The sequence below is a fragment of the Mixophyes fleayi genome, chromosome 5 (assembly GCF_038048845.1).
Source record: "Mixophyes fleayi isolate aMixFle1 chromosome 5, aMixFle1.hap1, whole genome shotgun sequence".
Classification (NCBI taxonomy): Eukaryota; Metazoa; Chordata; class Amphibia; order Anura; family Limnodynastidae; genus Mixophyes; species Mixophyes fleayi.
This window is the reverse complement of record NC_134406.1, coordinates 176,866,943-176,888,906: the sequence shown is the minus strand read 5'-3', so window position 1 is coordinate 176,888,906 and position 21,964 is coordinate 176,866,943. Positions and strand designations below refer to the sequence as shown.

General features: G+C 39.6%; 1 protein-coding gene across 2 annotated transcripts in view; it reads right to left on the bottom strand.

The window, feature by feature from the left end:
- The window catches only part of HIVEP1 (HIVEP zinc finger 1), a 182,190-nt gene that overhangs the window by 132,032 nt on the left and 28,194 nt on the right, over positions 1-21,964 (bottom strand). The window contains exons 1-2 of one of the 2 annotated variants that reach the window (XM_075213075.1): positions 12,328-12,540; positions 11,934-12,079 (exon numbers count right to left, since the gene is read on the bottom strand). In XM_075213075.1, coding sequence (XP_075069176.1) covers positions 11,934-11,973 — 40 coding nt within the window. In that variant the 5' untranslated portion in view covers positions 11,974-12,079; positions 12,328-12,540. Of the gene's footprint in view, positions 1-11,933; positions 12,080-12,327; positions 12,541-21,964 lie in introns of those variants that run through there. The other variant, XM_075213076.1, reaches the window with a different exon arrangement.

Genomic DNA, 21,964 nt, shown 5'->3' with positions numbered 1-21,964 from the left:
CAGGCCAGTTGACAGCCACTTGAGCCAATTAGCTTCAACCTCCCATGCCTCAAGCAGGCACAAATGAGGTGATTAGTCATGTTGCATTGGATATTAATATGCCTTGTTTCAGATTATCAGAGCCAACCAAGCATTCCTAACGCCAGACACCCTCAACAGACAGTCGGTCGGAAGCATGAATCGGCTGGCAACAAGACAAGTACCAACGGGAGACACGATTGAGCCAAGCGGAGCTTCCATTTCCGGTGAGGATCTATTACCTATTGGACACCTTACATGTAACACTAGCCTTCCAATTGCTAGCACTAGTGAGGACTCCTCGGACACAGGCCAGGGTTCGTGCAAGCTGATAAATCTATTGCAGACGCAGTTGTTAGTAAAGCCAACAGCTAAGACTAATCTAGTGTTAGGGCCTCAATTAGGAGAATGCGCAGATGACATGGGATTAGGGAATTAGACCCACTGTTTGGGGGAGGGGGGGGAAAAAAAAAAAAAAAAAAAAAAAGCATTTTCTTGGACATGTTCACAATTACGAACATGGGCAAAAAGAATCTGGCGGCTGCCCACAAGAAAAACGGCATGGATAAATAAGCATGCCAGTCCATTACAAATTGGGTGAATGGGTACGGTGTTTTTCTCATTGAATATATTGAATATTGGCCAGATGAACGTACGGACTGTGGCGCGATTTAAACATAATTAATGATATGTTCATAAAGGACGACATCACAATAATGCAAACATACAATGTCATGATTAGACAAAAGATGAGCGGTCAGGCCAGTCTTCCATTAGGTTTCAAGAATATTGACACCTGGATGGAGTTGATGCAGAATAATAGCCAAGAGGTCACAACTTCAGTGGATCAGAAAACGATTTCACCATCATTCCTCCCGCACAAAAACAAATGTTATGCTTTTAACACTGGATCCTGCTTGAGGGACACTGCGTACAAATACCACCTTTGTGCTCCACATTCCCGGCCTCGGGATGCCCCAGGCCCGGCGCTAATACAGGTAAAGAACGAAGCTCTCTGGCAGCAGCTACACGCCAAAGCCTCTTTTACCAATTGACCTGACTGATTGCTTATCCCAACACTTTCTCCAGACCAGGAATAGACTGTCTTCTTGAAAAATGGCTTCCATTTAAGATTCAAATCCCAGTTCATAAGACTTTAAACCCCCTCCCATTCTTCGGAACTTAAAATCAGCATACGTCTTCCCCAAAGTACTGGCTGAAAAATATTTAAAGAAAACAAGTTAGGTCGCATGTTGGGCCTGTCAAATACCCGCCCCATCCCAACCTATTGGTCTCCTAATAGGGGTGGTTCTCAAAAAGACTGGGGGCAAATTTCAGCTAATCCAACATCTATCGTACCCAGGTGGAGGCTCGGTGACCAATGGTATAGACCCCCTCCACAGCACAATGAATTATCAGTCATTTGAATCCACACTGGCTCTAGTACAGGACTACGGTCTCGGTGCTCTACTAGCCAAGCTAGACATCGAATCGGCATTCCGTCTGCTGCAGTTACATCCAGAGTCCTTTAGATTCATGGGTTTCAGACATTGCGGTGGGTTTTACATTGACCGTTGCCTACCCATGGATTGTTCAATTTCCTGTGCATACTTTGAGAGGTTCAGTTCATTCCTCCATTGGTGCATTAAAACAGGAACTGGACATCACGGAATAGCCCATTATTTGGATGACTTCCTGATAATAGAGCTAGCGGGTTTCCCGCAGTGTGGTAACATTCTAACAGCTGTACAAGTGTTATTTGTTGTATTAGATGTGCACCAATCTCCTGCTGGTCTTTCTTGGGGATAGAAATAGACACCATAGCAGGTTGTTGTTCTCTTCTCCAAGAGAAAATACAAAAAATGATGGAATCCATAGTGGATATTCAAAGTGCACATTCAACAAAATTACACAGTACAATTCCTTTAATTTTGCATGTTGGGTCATCCCCAAGGCCCAAGTTTTCTGCAAAAAGCCAAGGCAGGTAGGACCAGGACACATGCAACAGTGCGTTTAACTCTCAAAATCAAAGACGACCTACAGGTATGGCTAAGGTTTATCAGAGAATTTAATGGCAAGCGCATCTGGTCCACACCCCCTACCCCCACGGAGGCTTCAGAAGTCCAAGGCTTTGGCGCTCACCTGAACGGCGAATGGTGCACCGCAAACTGGGCAGAATTCTGGCATCAGTGTGGCATAGTTTCAGTTTTCAAGCTCTTCCAAATAATCATCTTAAATCGAGCTATGTGTTTCGATTTTAGGCAGTTGCCACATCGTTTTCTGATGCAACATTCTGGGTGTTGTTCAATTGATCAACAGAGCGCAGTGTTCCCTTATGCTGCTGCCCTGCTGCGTCACCTTGTACTGCACTGCACTGCTTTGAACATGACATCTTGTTTAATGCGCGGCACAATCCAGGGATCAAGAACGCCATTATAGCATTTTCAATGGCGTTGCTTTAGTGCATTGGCTTTCATGTTTGGCAAAACATCGAGCTGGCATAACAGGACTTGCGGAATGATCATTGGCCCAATCTTCAAGACGAGCATATTGGGCTACATGGCAAATTGCTGCCATTTTCCTGAACTCTAAGGACTCCAGAATCAGGTCAGAGTGATGCCATTGTAGCCTTCAAAGTGAGAATGATATATGGAGGGAGAATCCAAGAAAGTTATGGCCGCTATCCACACAGATATATCATTCATGGCACGCCTGAACGGCCCCACAGAAGTTACAAAGAGCTTTATAATAGCTAAAGCTCTAAAGGTTTGGTCATGGGATAGACCAGTTCCGGAAAATACAAGATGACCCATAGACCTACAGCTGTTGCGCCAATTAGTTCAGACCCTGCAATCTGTGATACATATTAAGTACGAACTATTGCTGTTTCGCACAGCATTTACTTTTTTGGGGGCTTTTAGAATTTCAGATCTATAGCAAAATTTTTCTTAGGCCAGGTGGTGACGATCTGTTGGTCTCTTAAGAACGCCAGCAGTGGTAGGAAGGCACACAAGGCGCTATCGCTGATTGGCCACAGGTTACTGTCCCCTTTGCGGTAACGTGATTCTTGGTCCTTTAGTGTGGATGATCCCTTGACCTGCTTCATAAGGGCACCTCATTGTGAGTCTAGAGGAGGTGTAATCACTCGGACACCAGATTTAGTGCTGGCCAAGCAGTAAGGGTTTAGTTCCTGGTGTCAAGTGGATTCAGGGCCTTTCACCATCCACGCTTGTTTCGGATAGTCAGTTGGTTCTCTGTCCCGCAGTGCACTTTCTCCACCACCAAGTTTCAATAGTAATAAACTGACTTATTTAGGCACTTTATACTGTCTCTTTGTCTTTACATTAGATAAGATATGGCAATAGAAGGTTATTGTGAAGGGGAAGAAAAGGCATCCGTGATATGTAGTTTAATGCTTTGGTTCTAGTAACACCATTCTAAGATTGTACCCACTTGTACCTCTGCGATACTTGTCAAATAAGCTCCCTTATGCATAAGTCCTTTGACATATAGGGTAATGCAAAAGCAAGCCATATCGCCAGTATGTTTGCTGGCAGTTGGGATCCTCTTTCTCCATTGATAAATAAACCCCTTAGTTACTTCGATTTGGTAAACTGAGTAAGAGTTTTGAGAACGCTGGGTAAAACTTGACGGTAGCTGCTTTTCTACCCTGCATTCTCAAAATCTAGATTAGCAATAAAAAAAAGTGGGGGGGAGGGGTGGGGAGGAGATACAGTACAAAACAGTAAATTAAATAAAAAACAAAACAAAAAAACAACTCAATAAAATATAGCCCACTTTGTAAACACTCCTTGTGACTTCAGGAAAGCATTTGGCCTATTGTTTTGCTAGGAACACAACACATTGTGTATTTGATCTATCTACACTATCGCATACTTGCCAACTCTCGGAAACAAGTTTCCGGGAGAAGGGGCGTGACTGGAGGAGCGCCCCCCACAAAAACGTAATTTACGTTGCGGGGGGGGGGGGGGGGGGCAAAATGATGCGATTGGCCTCGTCCCGCCCTCCAAAATGGCGTCAATCACCGAGAATCGCGTCAAATCGTTTCTCGGTGAAATTCAGGATGCGGGAGAAATGCCGGGAGACTGAACCGAATTTCGGGAGTCTCCCGGACATTCCGGGAGAGTTGGCAAGTATGCACTATCTACCAATAACAGTGCTTACTTTGTGCAAGAATTTTCAGGTCCACTCTGAAAGTAACTCAGAGAGGTAGATGCAGATTGCAAATCTAATAAAAAGTATGAATTATGCACTACTTAAAAGGGGGGGGGGGGGGGGGGGGGGGGAGTATACAGTATTTACTAGAACGCTTTATACAGAATCTATACACAGTATGAATATAGTAGTACGAGACCTCACCAATTTGTTTGCTGCTCTTCTCTATGTATTCTATGTAATACTGAGCAGTATGCAGCTCTCTGGTTAGCAATTTGCACAATAATAAATCAGACTAAACCAGAAAAACAAGATATTTATTTTTGCTGCAACTGTTCTTTCTACATTTAAACAGAGGATGATGTTTACACACTTACAAACCCTGTGAACAATATTTGTTACAAATATATATGTACACACATTTTTTTCCCTTTTTGATAGAATCAATAGGTGTCACACTATAAAAACTCCTAAGTATAGAAACATAGTAAGACTGAATCTGCTTGGTGGAATTTGTGGTTCGTTAAACTGGAGAAAATCTGATTGTCCGTATATAAGCAGGTGCAAATTAATGCATGTACCTTACATGCAAGAATAAATTATCACTAGTTTTCATTTTTTAGAATAACTACACCCAACATTGGACATTAAGATATACTGTACAAAAATTTTAAAACACCTGAGTAGTCCTTAGTAAAAAAAAATAATAATAAATAAATAAATAGTTTACACTTAAAAAGTAATCCCACCTAAAAGGCAATACAACAGATTGCTGGTTTACTAGAGAAGAAATGTCAAAGAACATTGTTCAGTTCTCACATTACTGATGAGCTGGAGCTTATTCTAACCAATGGCATTCTGCTTCTCACATAAGGAGAACACTGGACCCTTACAAAATCTCTGTGTTGAGAAATAGCGATCTGTGGTACTCTAACTAATGTTGTTATTGCACCTTTGTTTTGGAAGCGTAACGCACTGTAGGCTGTCACACACAAAGCAGCAAATAGCTATTAAAGTATAAAAGTAGAGTTTTCCTACATACCTGTGCTGTACAGACATATTGAAACATGAAGGGGGGTATTTGTCTACCTTGCACTACTGTAGGCAATGGAGAAGCCTGACAAGTCTGAATTAGTCACTTGCAGTCCTCTCTTTAAAAGAAATGGTCTGTACTGTTGCAGACTGATTTATTGATGCATGGGACATTACCAGTGGCATACTATTATTTATCTTTTTGTCTTATATCAGATCCACTTTCCACATGGTCTAGGAGATATAGAATATGGGGAAAAACACAAATATGAGTGACATAGCCATCAATTGTTCCATAGTTAAATTTATCTTTATTCTAAATGCTTATTGTCTAGCTTAAGGATGTATTCTTGTCATTCATTAACTTGTGTTTTCATTCTGTAGGGATACTTCATGATTTTACAATAGATAGACTGAATAACGTGTGCCACATTTAATAGTTCTTCAAAAATTATGGTATTGTGTTGACCATTTGTTCTATAAAAACGAACCCACTAAGATGTAAGAGAAATTAGATACATCCTGCAGTAGGACATGCTTGAAACATTCCATGAGGAAATATACACAAAATGCCAGTTTATCTAAAAACACAAACTTTTTTACAGAAGCAGGTTGGCATGTCTAGGTATATATTGTATTTTTTTTTTTTTCATTTCAAGTCATTGATTCATTTATTAGCACTTTGTTTTTAAACACATATATTAACTGTGGTTTAACCCCTTTAAAACCAGTTGCATGTAAAAAAAATGGGTCTGGTTTTAAAGAGGAATATTGCCAGGAGAATGATTTATTGAGGTTTGGAGGAGTGAGGAGTCATACAAGGTTTTCATTTGGTAACGTAACAGAACCGATTGCTTTTTATTTTACAGGCATTAGTTATGGAAAAGAACACGGCTATATCACAAAACAAAAATCCTGTTATTGCTCTACATATGTAAAAGTAATTGTAGAAAATTACCATGAAATGTATAATATATATATATATATATATATATATATATATATATATAAACATAACATAACATACAATAGAAATACCAAATAGATTTCACAGAGTTATAGAAATATCCTGACGCTTCTGCACTTGTACAAACAACAATCATATTTGGACACAAATATTACAGGGTCAGGAACAAATTGGTTCCTAGCCCTAACGCTGGAATCACTGGATCAATGAAAGCCGGGGACCAAAAATGGTGCATGTGCAGGAGAACATATACTCCATCCCTAGAACGACATTTATAGAAGTCATATTGCATTAGGGGGAAATAGAAGATTACTGCTATGTGTGTTTCTGTGAGACTAATTGTACTGGTTCAATGCCAGGCGGCATTTTAGCAATAAATGACTTGCCTACAACAGAGTATTCTACATATGGTCTTTAGTTATTAGTGCCTGAAATATGCCGAATGCCAGCAGTAAAGAACCATGATGCATGGATATTCAATAGTATATTCTTTTTGCTTTTGGTGCAGAAAGTGTGGAATAATTGTTTATTATCACTGGCACACGTGTTCTATTTTGCAACTGTAGCATATAATAAGGGAAACATTGATAAAAAGCAGACTATTCAACCCTATTCCTTGTACGAGATATACATGTTCAACAGCCCTACACTGAAATCACATAAGAAATGATCATGAAAAAGTATTCTAACGTTTTACACAGTAAAAAACAGCCGACCCTGAAAATGTGAAAACTGGTCTGGCCATGAAGCTGTGAAAACCCTCCAAATATGAAGTAATTAATGTTTTGAGAGATAAAAAAAAAGATGCTGGGCAGGAAGGGGTTACAACTATTTGGATATTTGCCATTTTAAAAATGTCTATGGAATCTAAAATACTAATCGATCAAATATGAAACGTTTTTTTACAATACATAAAAGAATGTAGGATATCTGATAAATTGTGGTGTGGTGAATAAAAATAAATTGTCTTCTGTTATACTCCGTAAGAAACTACAAGCACCTTTCTGTTAAAGTATAGAATTCAAGTGGGAATTACAGTATTGCATAGAAACGCCTGGTTTGCACAGAAGAATCTTACATTTTCAGTTCTGTCAAGTTCCTGAAAACTTTTATATAAATTTGCATTATAAAGCAATTTGAATTTTCAATTCAAAAAGAACATATGATTATTGGGGTAGGTGTATTTATTTTAATAGATTGGATTAGAAGTCTAAAAAAGAAAAAAACAATATCCAGACATTACAGCGTCTGACACACAACTTGCTCTCTTAAAAATCTGCAAATAAAGATCACCATTGTTAATTGGTTGTAGAGGGGATGTGTGAGTGGGAGGAACAATTTCACTACTGATTGTAGCTTGCAATTGATCCTCCCGCTCACCCCTCTCAGACCCTCCCCTCCATCCAGTTTCCATTCAGGACTTTCAGAGAAACACTAGGGGGGAGGGGCCACTTAGGAAATAATTTTCCTAGTGGTAATGCAACTTTAAATAACCGCTGCCCCAATGGTTATTTTACCTCAATTTCCAACAGTATTCAAATATATGCATGTATTATATACACCAATCAGCCACAACATTAAAACTACTGACAAGGGGTGATATATATGAGGCAGCAAGTGAACAGTCAGATCATGAAGTTGACGTGTTGGAAGCAGGAAAAATGGGCAAGAATAAGGATCAGTTCAACTTTGTTAAAGGCCAAATTGTGAAGCTCACCAACTGGGTCAGTGCATCTAAAAAACGACAGGTCTTGTGGGGTGTTCCCGGTATGCAGTGCAGGGCCGTAACTAGGGCTGTGCGTCAGGGGCGACCGCCCAGGGCACAACGCTGAAGGGGGGGCGGAATATTTTAGGTTCATTTAGTTAAAATTGAGGGCTAGGGGGCGGCATTTGTCTTTCTCGCCCCAGGCGCTAGAATTCCAAGTTACGGCTCTGATGCAGTGGTTAGTACCTACCAAAAGGTGTCCAAGTAAGGACAACCAGTGAACTGGTGACAGGGTCATGGGTGCCCAAGGATCATTTAGGCGCATGTGAGGGTTGAATGCTACCCCATCTGGTCCAATCCCACAGAAGAGCAATTGTAGCACAAATTGCTGAAAAAGTTAATGCTGGGTAAGATAGAAAGGTATGGCCCAAATATATGGGACTCTCATTGTTTAGAGTAGGACCACCCTATTAGCAAAAGCACCTTGGCGTGGTGGGTGGTTTCAACATACATTTGCAAATGTGTGCAACTGAGACTTTTGCATTTTTATCTACAGTAGAAATAGCAGATCTGTTGCTGGCTATAGCAGTGTGCTGGGGGAATTTGTCTCTGTTTTTTCCTTTTAGGATAACCCCACCCTTTCATGCACCTGTTATAGCCTATAAATTGATTTGAGCAACTACCAGTTCTGTATCTGTAAGATAGAAAGGTGCCAGAACACACAGTGAATCACAGCTTGCTGTGTATGGGGCTGCATAGCAACAAACTGGATGGAGTGCCCATGCTGACCCCTGTCCACCACCAAAAACACCTACAATGGGCACATGAATGCCAGAACTGGACCATGGAGCAATGAAAGGAGGTGGCCTGGTCTGATGAACCACATCATGTGGATGGCCAGGTGCATGTGCTTTGTTTACCTGAGAAAGAGATGGCACCAGAATGCACTATTGGAAGAAGGTAAGCTGGCGGAAGCAGTGTGATGCTCTGGGCAATGTTCTGCTGGAAACCTGCAGTCCTGGCATTCATGTGGATCTTACTTTGACATGTACCACTTACTTAAACATTATTGCAGACAAGTACATCACCTTTATGGCAACGGTATTACCTGATGGCAGTGGCTTCTTTCAGCAGGATAATGCGTCCTGCCACACTGCAAATATTGTTCAGGAATGGTTTGAGGACCATGACAAAGAGTTGAAGGTGCTGTCTTCCCCTTCAAATCCCCAGATTTCAATCCAATTGAGCATATGTGGGATGAGCTGGAAATACAATTCCAAGCCATGGAGATCTCACCTCGCAACTTACAGGACTTAAAAGGATCTGCTGCCACGTCTTGGTACCAGGTATAATAGGATACCTTCAGAGGTCTTGTGGAGTCCAAGTCTCAACAGGCCATGGTTGTTTTGCTGTTACAAGGGGGACCTACATAATGTTAGGCAGGAGGATTTAATGTTGTGGCTGATCAATGTATGGCAGTACCAAATACCTTCAAATGACAAACATTTTGCATGAGCATGGGGTAGAAAGTCTCATAATTCTTAAATAGCACCAGTACTTAACATTTGTTCTCTACCTCCAACGCTATACCCTTACTTATTCAAACCCTAAAGGCTTCTAAGCACAAGGTACTATTTACCCAGGTGTGGTCGTGGAATGCCAATGAAGGGTGGGATGTGACTTTTGAAACCAAAATGTTACAATAACAATATTTGATCTGGAAGAAAGGTAGAAAAAGACTAGCTGAGCTTCATGATGCGACGCATGGCAAAAAGTGGATGGCAAACACGTCATCAAGGCCTGCCCAGTTTAGTGCTCACACAATATTTGCAAGTCTCCTGAACGTTCTAGAATAGGCAATTATGGTAACATAGTTGTTAGAAAATTCCTAATTTCCAGGGTTAATCTCGGTTCTAAAGATTTATAACTAGAAATGTATATTTTTAGTACTGACCAACTGCAGAAACAATGCCCCTTTTTTCTGCATATTACATGCAATTATCACCAGCTATAATTTTCTAGGCTGTATATATTTTTACTATGGTGCAACAGGCTTTCAGTCTTTAAAGCTGTCCATACATGCTGCAAATGCAACAGTCAATTAGGTGATTTTCTTTCTAACAGGCCACAAGCGAATGCATGTATAGGCCAAAAAACACCATCAATGCCGATCAACACCCAAATGATATCTCATAGAATCCAATCAGGTCTCACAGAAAATGCAGTCAGACACAACCATTATTTTACAGTTGGGGGTATGTTTGGTCATTGTTCAACTAATTGTGCTCTATATAGTCTAAGGATTTATCCTGAGCTTTGATTCTCATTTTATGTGGCCATCCACTCATGTGAGTATCCTCTTGTGCCAAGCAACCACATCAGCCCATGTATGGGCACCTTACACCTATTAAAGGACACTGTGGTCAGCCCTTCAGTCGGCAAGGGTTGGTAACAGAGAACAAAGTGTGCATATTTCCATACAACATATGTAAACATAAAACAATTACGTTCTCTCAAAATATGGCTCTTATACATATAAACTTGTGTATGAGAAAAGATGCTTGTGTTTTAGGCTTAGTTGCCCTTTTAACTGTTTAGCTGCACATGAAATGGCCATAAAGCTGATGGATCAAAAAAAAACAATCAAAGTTTTTTTGTGCTTTGTTTTTTTTAGTGTAGCATTTCTGAAAACTGTTCTATCCAAAATGTGTAACTTGCAGACACTCTCAAGGTCAAAGCCGACACTGAGATTCAAACTATATTCACTCAATATAGAAAGAGAATTTCCAAACCTGCTATCTGCCAAAGCCTTATCTTATCCAAGACTATTTGGAGGCGTTAGGGATGTTTGAATGTGTATACAAGAATCAGGACTTTGCAATCTACAGTGGGAAACATAGTGAAAAGGACTGTGAGAAAGGCAAAGTACCACTTGTTGGAATCAATGTGTCCAATAGAACAAAAAATGTACAATTGTCAAGAAAGATGCTCATTTAAAACCACATAACTATACTTTATATATTACTAATTGTTTCTTTTTCACCAGTACAAAAGAATACATTTTACAGTTGCATAAAATTGCACTTATACTATTTTGATATATATCTATAAAAAAAGCATCTTAATCATTATCATATATTAAATAATCACAAGGCAACTCTAGTTGGCAGATTTGTTCTGTATCTGCATAATTACAAATATAAAATGTCCTTGTTGTGTTTGCACACAGAAAATGTGCTTGGAGTAGGCCAATTTGTACAGAGTTATAAACACATAAATATATCTTATTGCAATCTGTAGATGACTAACAGCAACCACACTTCACAACGCTGAGCGTAATACCATTTGACAGACACTAGCACTTGAAATGATGCCAGTTGTTAGTCCTTTTCACAAAGAAATGATTGGCATACATGTTGTCCCTGGATTAAAACAATATACTCTTAAAAATGAATCATTCCATCTATTCCTATATTACTATAATGAAGTTATCAGGCTTGACATCAGCTGTGTGACCCTTTCCCCTGTGTTGACCTTAATTTTCATACCTTTGCTTGTGAATGAGGCCTGCACCTTAGAACTAGAGGTTATGCTGTAGGCCCTGACAATAGTGAAGGGGTGATTTGTTTTTCTAACAGCACTATTAATTCATAACAGTATTTATGTGCGTGTTTAATAAATAGGTTTTGCTTAAAACTTATAGTTTACTGTGAGTTAGCCCAGCCTAGCAAAACTGACATGTAATCCGTCTGTAGACAGCATAGACAAAGGATACTCCATGCTAAATCTCTGGGGGTCATTTTATACTTTGCCATCTTCAGTCCTAGCCAAGAAGCTGTACAAGCTTGAAATGATATCACCAATAGATGAAGCTTTACCATTACTCTATTCAGGACAAGATTCCCAGTCACCAAACAATGACATGCTGCAGAGCATCAACCTCCCTCGCCAGCACTGCCACCTAGATTAGGTAAACAGCTGGATGGATCCCTCCAAAACAAGCACACAATCAAAACAGAGAAACCATTTGCTAACCTCTTAGGTTTCTGGGGTGGATCTGTTTTGTCCGAGGCATGATCCTCCTCCTTCTGGAGCCTGTTTTTTCCTTCTCAAAAATGGAGAGCAGTGCTGGCGGAGAGAAGCCTCCATATAACCGCCAAGTGCATCAGTTAATCCAGCAGCTGAACAAGGGAAAGAGAAAAACAACATGAGGGAAGACAAGACTAAGGGGGGAGCCTAGATGCACTGGTCTGGGACTCCACTCCCCTCCCACACCCCCTGAAATATACAAACACTGCATGTGATCAGCACAAATAATAAAAGAACAAAAAAAGAATGGAAAGTAATTGTCCAGTGTTAGAAAAATAATAAAAGAAGGGGGCTCTAAAGAATGCTAGATCAGCCTTACACACGTATACAGTACACACACCTCCTTCAGGGCATTGCAAAACAAAACAGCATCATCCTGCACATGAAAATCTCGCTGGCTGCTCGCCTCTGGATCATTCATGGTTTTATGAATCACATGCAATGTGCACAGCCCACCAATGTGCCTGCTTTACAAATCGGGATGCCTTGTCGTCCTATTGCAACACTGCAAGCAAGTATAATGGGGAGGGAAAGAGAAGGAGGCAGAGAGAAAGAGCGAAAGGAGGAGGGAAAGGGGTAGGGAGACAAGAGGTGACAGAGGAGAGAGAGATAACACTTGCTAGTCTGTGAATGAATGCTCACATGCAGATATTCAAAAGGCATCATTTGTACCTTCACACAGACAAGGGACCCTTCCAAGCTCAGCAGCTGAAGTGGAATTGTTAGTGGTTAAGGGGGAGGGAGCCAATTAGATCATCATTACCACACTGAAATGTGACCTTCATGGTACTCGGTTGTGTAATTCATTACTTTGCCCAATTATTTGTTTATATGGCAGTAGAGGAACTTCTGTGATAAAATGATGTGGCATGTTGCGACAAGTTTGATTGATGGACTGAAGAGCATGTCTGTGCAAAAGCACAGAAATTTAGACACCCTGTATGCAAAGTGAAAGGTGATAGACAATAGAATGAGGTGAAGTGCTGTTTATTGCATAAACTGTGACAAATTAAGGATTTTCCACTTCAAGCATCAAATTGCAGCAGCTATTTGCATGTAGGCATTACATAAACTAAAAGGTAATGCACGGGTTAAAAAACACACTGGTAGAGAGATGAAGAGTTATGTGTTAGTGCTGAGAAAAGGCAGGGTGCCATGAATGCAGTCTGGCAGCACGAAAGAGGGTGGGCTTTTACTTGTACTGGGGACATTAATGGAATGAGCGGGTTGGATCTAGCAAGGCAGAGATCAAGCAGGTTGTCAGTTTGGAAAAGACAAGGGGCGATACAGGATGGCTGAATAATGTGCAGCATAAGAGGGAAGGAACGAACAGTGAGAAAATATGAATGAATCTGGGAGGAGGAGCTTGGGGAAACCCCTATGCAACATAGAGCGCCTTACAGGAACCCAAGAGGATTAGAGCTGCTGCAGGAGAGACTCTCCACTACATGCTGCAAACCAGGGCCTCTTAGTCATACAAATACTGGAACGGTTAACTCTTACAGCCAACATGCAGGATTCAAGACAAAAAACACATTTATGCTGTTTTCAGCTTGACTATCATATTAGGCAAAGGTTTAGCAGACCTCACATAGAGAATGCCATTTAGATTTGAAGAAAGGCTATTAGAAGGAATTCCATTGGGGCGCTAGTTATGTTGGAGCTTTGTGCAGTGAAGGCACTCTGACAAAACAGGGCAGACAGCATGGTACAATGTAAGGGAAAACTCCTGCTGTGATGGCATCCATGACATGGGCCAAGAAAACCAACAACTTTCTTGCTGGATGCAGCATCAATTTTTAACAAAGGAATAGCAAGCTGAATAATAATAATACTGTAAATTCCCCTATTGAATCTGATTTGACAGGTATATACAATTACCCCACCCTTTTGTTTTATTTAATCTATTTTGTAAAATTTTGGATCCTAGTCAATTGCAAACAAAATATTTTGTTTGTTTTCCGTTGTATCCCTTAAATCCTAAATAAAAAAGTTATAATAACAAAAAAATCAAACACCTGAAACATCAAGTTGTTTTCTATGGTCACTTTGGTGCATAGGTCGATAATGTTGAAATGATGTCATTTCATTCAATTGCGAGCAGTTTATATTTAGTTACAAAAGAAGTTAGCAGTTGTTAAACATTTCCAGTAACCAGCGAGAAATATAACTAACATTGTGCCATTAAATGTAAAAAGACCTTATGCAATGACCATTTGCGTCCATCATTAAGACAAGGTAAGAGGAGAGGAACAGGGTAAGTATTTGCACTAGGTTAGGGATGCATTAACAGGGGTTTTCTGAAAGAAAAAATGTCACACCCAATGGGTGCAGGCACTGCAAGTATCAGTAACAATGGGTTATCAGCAGTAAATAAATGTTTAGAACATTTGACAATTGTTTTTCTAATCTACATAATTGATTTACAAAACATAAGTGTTAAATCAAACAGCATAAGATTCCATCAAATGAAAGCATTTTGCACTTTTTGCATATAAAAATCATGAACTTTTAACCAATACCTGTAAAATGACAAAAACATACTTTACCAGTGCTGACTAGCACAGCTGCCCCAAAGAAATCTTGCTAAATATATTTACACAATACTTGACTACACTCCAAGAATATCCTGGGGACTCACAAATGTTGGCGAGTTCTCCCAGAATTCCAGGAGAGTATACCACCCTCCAGACTATACATACGCTCTCATGGCTCACACTGTGTGATGCTGCAAATTGCATTCTTGCACAGCAAGGATGGGACATTGATGATGCAAATTTCCATGCACCCTGCACTTGTTCCTCGGACCTCCCCTATGGGATACTCTGAATTGGAGTTTCAAAAAGTGGGCAAGTATGATTTAACGACAATGTTGCCATTTAATTATTTGCATAGTAATCTCAAACAAACAAAAAACTCACACAACTATAGCTACACTGTACCTAAGAAGTTACTAATTTTTTGAAGGTAGTTTTTCAGGATTATTAATAAGGTTTAAACCCGTATATTGTACTGTACAATGCTTGAATGTGTAATGGTGCACCCTGGATGTGGAATAGAGTTGTAGACCTGCACTCAAGATGTAAACAACCTGTGGTATACTAATGCAGTCTTTTGCACAAGTCCACTAATGTGTTGTGTTGATAGACTTCTATACAGTACAGTTTCTCCAGCACAGTCAAATATTTTACCAGTAGAACATTTTACCATTAAATGCTTATTTATGTAGAATGCAAGCTGTAGATTAGAAGAAATAGGTTCCTTTAAAAGTTACAAATTGTGGCTTTGATGGACTAAGCAAACTTCCATGGCATTAGGTATGTCATTTTACATATTTCCTGCTTTTGACGACTATTATTGGATCATCAGAACATGATTTGTTCTGTTACCACTTTATGCTACAGTGTTTATTTTATTTTTCCTTTTTTTTTTTTATTTGCTGGTTGATGTGATGAATTCAAAGATTAAGCAATTTTCTTGAATTAGTAATTTCTGCAGATTATTTTTGTACCATGATATTATATATTTATATATGTTTTGTGTATTTTTATACACACTTTACAGATTTAGATTATAGATTTTTTCATATACAATTTTTAGGAACATTATCCAGCACTGTTCGAATTTTGGAATTTTTTTGGTTCCATTGTCGAGAGAGAATTGGCATTATTCCCAAGAATGGTGGCTTGTGATTTGTTTTCTCTTTTATATACACTTATTTCTATAGTTATTTGAGTTGGCGCCCCAAATATCTGTAATAACATATCAGCAGACATTTAAAAAAAAAAAAAAAAAAAAAAAAGTTACAAGCTATAACAAACAATTCTAACAATAAAGCAAGAAAGAGTTGCTCTAGTGAAATAGCTGGCTCCGTGCAAACTTTTTTGTTACAAACAAAGCGACCATAAATGTGCATCGATACAAAAGGCAGAATACATAAAATTTCCAGGACATTGACTAAACAAAAACAAAGAAAAAGCACATATCATTGTGCCCGAGAAACATTTGAGAACTCCAAAACACAAAATCAGTCTCAGACGTCACCTATCTACTTACGTTCAGGGATGTACTCCTCTTTTACCAGAACACCTAAAGTAATCAGAGTTTTATCAGGCAACGATGAGAAAGGAAAAAGGACTTACCAGTTACATGCCCAGGCCTATTAGCTCATCTACACTCCATCAACTAGAGAAAGCCAAATGTTAAATAGCTTTATTGTAATAGGATTGAGCCAATATGGCTGATATTCCATCTACTACTACTACACACACACACACGAATTGTCTATTCTTTATCATTCATTTATATAGCACCAGCAAATTCTGTAGCACTTTACAATTTGGGACAAACACAGTAATAAACAATACTCAGTAATACAAAGAGGTTTGAAGGTCCTGCTTGCAAGCTTACAATCTATGGGACAATGGGAGTTTGATACAGGAGTTTAAGTCTACATATTGCATTTCGGTCCAGCCAGATTACAAAGGTAAAAAGTGATTAGTATGCTATATGATATAGTCGCACAGCAATGTTGGTCAGGGGGTCAGAAGGTTGTAGTCTTGTGTGAATTGTGTAAAGTGTGGTCATAAGGTAACCTAGTGATGTTATGAGGGTGGTTGAGGAATATATTATGAGATTGCCTGAAGAGTTGGGTTTTCAAAGACCGTTTGAATGTTTGTAGACCAGAGGAGAGTCTTATTGTGCGAGGAGGGGAATTCCATAGAGTGGGTGCAGCTCGAAAAAAGTCCTGTAACTGGGAATGGCAGCATGTAATAAGAGTGGATGAGAGAAGCAGATCTTGTGCAGAACGGAGTTGTCAAGCTGGGAGATAATTTAGTGAGAAGATGTATGTTTTGTTGATGGCCTTTTAGGTTAATAGAGGTATTTTATATTGGATTTGGTAACAAACAGGCAACCAATGTAGACACTGACAGAGTGGTTCAGCAGAGGAAGAACAATTTGCAAGGAAAATAAATCAAACGCACCTTGACAATATAAAGAATAGATGTAGGAGCAACAATACCAGGCTTATGGAAATCACTGATACAATCTCCCCTACAAAGCTACATGAATCATTACAGGCCATATTCAAATTCTCCTGGTGCTGAAGTTCCACCAGAATTCTGGATAGACTAAGCACACAGAGCATTATGTCTTAGATGAAAGGCAAGTGACCAACCTAGGAATGTTAAATGTTGCTTACATCATTTCATGGTGAAAGAACACTTAATATATAACCTAAAAATTGGTAACGTAAGAGGCAAAATGATATACTCTGCAGATCTCTCTCTATATCAAGATGTTTCTCATCTGACTCTGCATATGTGCCATGCTTTATACCCATTTAGGTTCCAACTATGAGACAAAAAATATGCCGCAGTCCCTCTCACCTATTCCCCTGCACCATCTTCTCCTCTGTCCCCCTCACCTATCCCCCTGCATCTTCTTCTCCCCGGCCCCTCTCACCTATTCTCCTGCACCAAATTCTCCCCTGTCCCTCTCACCTATTCCCCTGCACCATCTTCTCCCCTGTCCCTCTCACCTATTCTCCTGCACCATCTTCTTCCCTGTTCCTCTTATTTGTCTTCCTGTAGCTTTCTTCCCTCTTACTCATTAATGTTCCCTTTTCTGCATCACTACTGTTCTCTCTTATGATATTCCTACTCTCAATTGCTTCTCAGCTGCTCACCTCTTTCTTCATTAATTACCTATATACCCCTCTTACTTGTGCCTCACTCGGCGAGTGAGCAGGATGTAGTATGTAATGAGAATGTGCCACTGCACTGCTGGAGGGGGGAAGGTGTGCGTGTGATCTTGGCCGCACTCCTGGGGGCGATCACAGCCATACTGCTAGCAGGAACGATCACAGCTGCACTGTTGGGGGTGTCAAAGTCAGCAAATTGGATAAAGTCATTTCAATTAATATCAAGCAAACTTGATTGTCTTTGTCTGAAATTATGCGTAGAGCACGCTACGGCGTGGAAGGGCGTATCCAGCTGCACACATGGCAATAACAGTTTTTACACTTTTGTATACAGTCGCACAAACACACACATTTGTAAATAGTACATATCAATCGTAGTCGCAACACATAGTTATTTATGTCAAAATATAGTAGTGTTTATACGTAATAATATAAGTTATATGCATATTAGTGATACATATGGTTCAGGTTAAAGGAAACGTGTCATGTCTGATATCATATTGATCCCCTTTACATCAGCAGCTGTCCGGTGCATTCGGCGAAGAGATCGCACATTGCATACTCTAGTTATTGATGTTAGGGAATAAACCTTTAATATGATGCTGACTGTAAAATGCTAATGGACTGGTTGTAATTGGAGTTGTGGCGGGAAGAACAGAGCTCATCCCCTGGAGAGATGACCCCCACCTTTGTATTCCTTAGATTGAACCAGTCTATGATCTGCAACCCCCTGGACCTTCCTGAAGCCTGGACCAATAGAAGCAAGCCATACCATCTGCATTGTTTCACTGTATTTCTGTTTGCATATAAGCAGGAGCTTTTCATCCAGTGATCAGACATCTTGTCCACAGACTTCAGAACTGAATGACTGTTCACTGGATCCAGAGCGCCTGCGATAAATAAAGGCTGTACTTACTATTATTCCGCTTGAATTATTCTGCTACTTTTTGAGAATAAATATTTGTGTGTTGGAAACACAAATCGAGATTCGACAATCGTTATTGGATAGCGACAAAACGTGCATAACAGGGGAGAGGGTGCAATTGTATCCACTCTGCTAAGCTGCATACTGTGATGTGGAGATAGATGCTGGGGCAGTAGATACATCAGGAGACTGCTGGTCCAGATGGCAATACAAGCACACGGAGAAGGAGAGGCTAAAGGGAACAAAGGATAACTGATCAGTCCTTTTAAAAGCAGTGGTAGAATAGGCAGTATGGCATACCATTGTATACCAGCCCACTTCCAGCCCACTTCGAGCACTGCACTGTACAGTGCTGTGTTATATCATAGGCAATATAAAACTAAACAATATATAACATATACCGTACATACATTTGTTCATATGCTATCTGCCCTATTTTTCGAAAAGGCAAATATATTTCTGTAAATAATCATTTGTTATTAGTTTACTATTGTTGCCAACTGTTAATGTTGCACTACAACACACCACGTAAGCCTTCCACTATGGGATGACCATGGTATTACTCCCCATCTCTTGATGTTGGACATTGCCTTAATCCATCACTTAATACATAATTGTGGCTTTGGCATTGCACAGCTGCTCTCAGCTTACCACCCTCGATGACTGGCTGATGATTCAGGGTCAAATACTTAGAAAGATTTCCCCAATTAACTTTAGCGGATATGGCTAAGCCAGGAAATCTACTGAAAATGTATTCAGTAAAAGCTAAAGATCTCAAACATCCCTGAAAAGTCCTTCTGTACATTACACCTCCTTATGAAGCCCACATACATATTACCTACTCACAAGAAACTAATCTACGTGAGGGTGGGTTACCAAAACTATATCACATCACATTATAGCATAGTACAGTTCTTACAAGAATAGTACGTCTAGAGATGTAGCAAATCAGTTGGCTAAAAATGTTCGATTTGATATAACTAAAATACTTTTAGATCAGAGTCGCAGGTTTATGTGTGCTAAAGTTCATAGATAACACAGCTGTTACACTTGCCAGACAGGTCAGATCTTAAAGAATCTTTTCAGGATTATGTCCTCCTTGAAAGTAGAGACTTTAATTTAGTTTGGAAGCACTCACTAGACTCTTCTACTCACTGCTCACACAATCCAATATACTCCCTATTATGGCTTAAATACCAGCTTCATTGTTGCGATCGATAATTGAAGGACCTTCTTACAGAACTTACAGAAGATTCCCCTAACATGCCCATGTAGTGGTAACTCCTAAACCTGGACAGGACAAAAGGGTTTGCTCCAGCTACCAATCCTTCCACAACAAAAATTGTACACCAAACTTGATTACTTCCTTAAACCACAGCTACCAAGTCTTATTCATTAAGACCAAGTAAGGTTTATTCCTGCAAAAGGAGGTTATAACAACACAGTACAATAAAATAGCTTGATACATTTCTCTCAGTGGTGTTCAATTTCTGCCTTCTGGTATTACAAACCAGCAAAGGAAAAGAATTTGACAAAATCAATTGGACCTTACTTCATAGAACTCAGCCTGCAGGTGGATTTACTCTATAAGATGATGGAATTATATCAGAGCCCAGTGGCGTGGATCAAAGTAAATGGCCAGCATTCTCAAACAATTAAAATAGCCAACGTCATTATACTGGGCTGACTCCTCCGTCATACTCATTTTTATCATGTGAAATGGAGGTGCTTGATTTACACATCAGAACATTAGATATAACCTGAAGTTCAGGGTCTAACAATGAAAAAAGACGAGCATAAGTTGACAGTGTATTTTGATGTTGTTTTACCACGTAACAGTTCTGAATTTACAGATGTTTTCGACATACTCTCTGGCCCATTTTTAACTCAATACAAATAAATATGATGCTATAAACATGTCTCTTGGAGCCTTCAATACAGAGGTTAAGAAAAAAAAAATATAAATAAAAAGTTTGGCTACAATCTACACTTAATTAAAAAAAAAAATATTGAAATCATGTGCATTTATATACTGTAGTACATAAGGATCTAGTCTACTGAAGAAAATCTCATCTTTCATAAATGTAATGTCCTCCTCAGTCTCCTATTCTTTTTTACAAACCATCCCAGACAACATCCCTCTACAGCACTGACGGCGTCTGGGAAGTCCCATAGCGGCTCAGTGTTTAGCACTTCTGCCTAACAGCGCTAGGGTCATGAGCTAAATTTCCAGGGCATGTGTGGAGTTTGTATGTTGTACCCTTGTTTGCATAGGTTTACCTATGGGTGTTCTGGTTTCATTCCACACAAAAAACAAAAACAAAATTGGTAAATTGTCTGCTGACAAAATTAGCATGTGCGTGTGTGTATGTCAGTGACCTTCAATGGGAGAGGGACTGATGTGCTGAAGAATTGGTGGCGCTATATAAAAATCAACAAAATATGCTACCCGCTCTGCTCCGAGGAGGTTAGAGAATCCCATACTAAAATCAGGCCTCATTAATATGCCAATTTGGAGATTTGACATACTTTCCACATACTTCATCTCCTTCCCTCGATAACCAGGTACAGCTGACTTCTATATTTTTATTCTACAATGCGCCTATGTTGTAGACTTGAAGATGGCTCTCCAGTGTTCTCCTCTTACATCACTCCTTAAAAACCCAACTTTCTCTCCTGGTCTGGAAAGTAAAAATCCCCATAAATGGGCTGGGAAATGGCAGAGGAGATTTACACAATTAACAGATAAAGGAAATATGAAGACATTTATTACCATCTTTCACCTTTGATTTTTGGAAATACAGAAAAATGTGTAGCTTTCTGACAAATCTATAACAGTCCCATAAACTGGACATTTTCAACTACTAATGTCCTTCAAGCATCTTATGACGCTTGAAGGATAGCAACTTGTGACACCAATCCCTCAAACAGACCACTCCAGCAGTTGTTAAATAGAAATCAGACCATGGTATTCAAAACTCCCCAAGATATGCAGCTTTAGTCATTGAAGCTCACAGAACTGAAAAACCTGCCCCAATACAACTAAAACACACATAACCTATCCCCTCTGTTGGAGATTTCAGGTACATGAGATCACTTTTATTCATTTGGTGAATGCTGCAATCATTATAACCCACTTTTACTGGTGCAAACATATGTATCAACGGTCAGAGACTGGGCTTGAAAAGTGGAAGAGACTCTAAAGGTTCTCCCTCTTTGTATTGTCCCTTATTTTTTCTTCACCCATATGTTACTTGAACCTATTTGCCAATATAGAACTTCAATGTATACATTGTATGGTGTGTCCCATTCCATCCCTTATTCCCCTAACATTCTTTTATTTTAAAA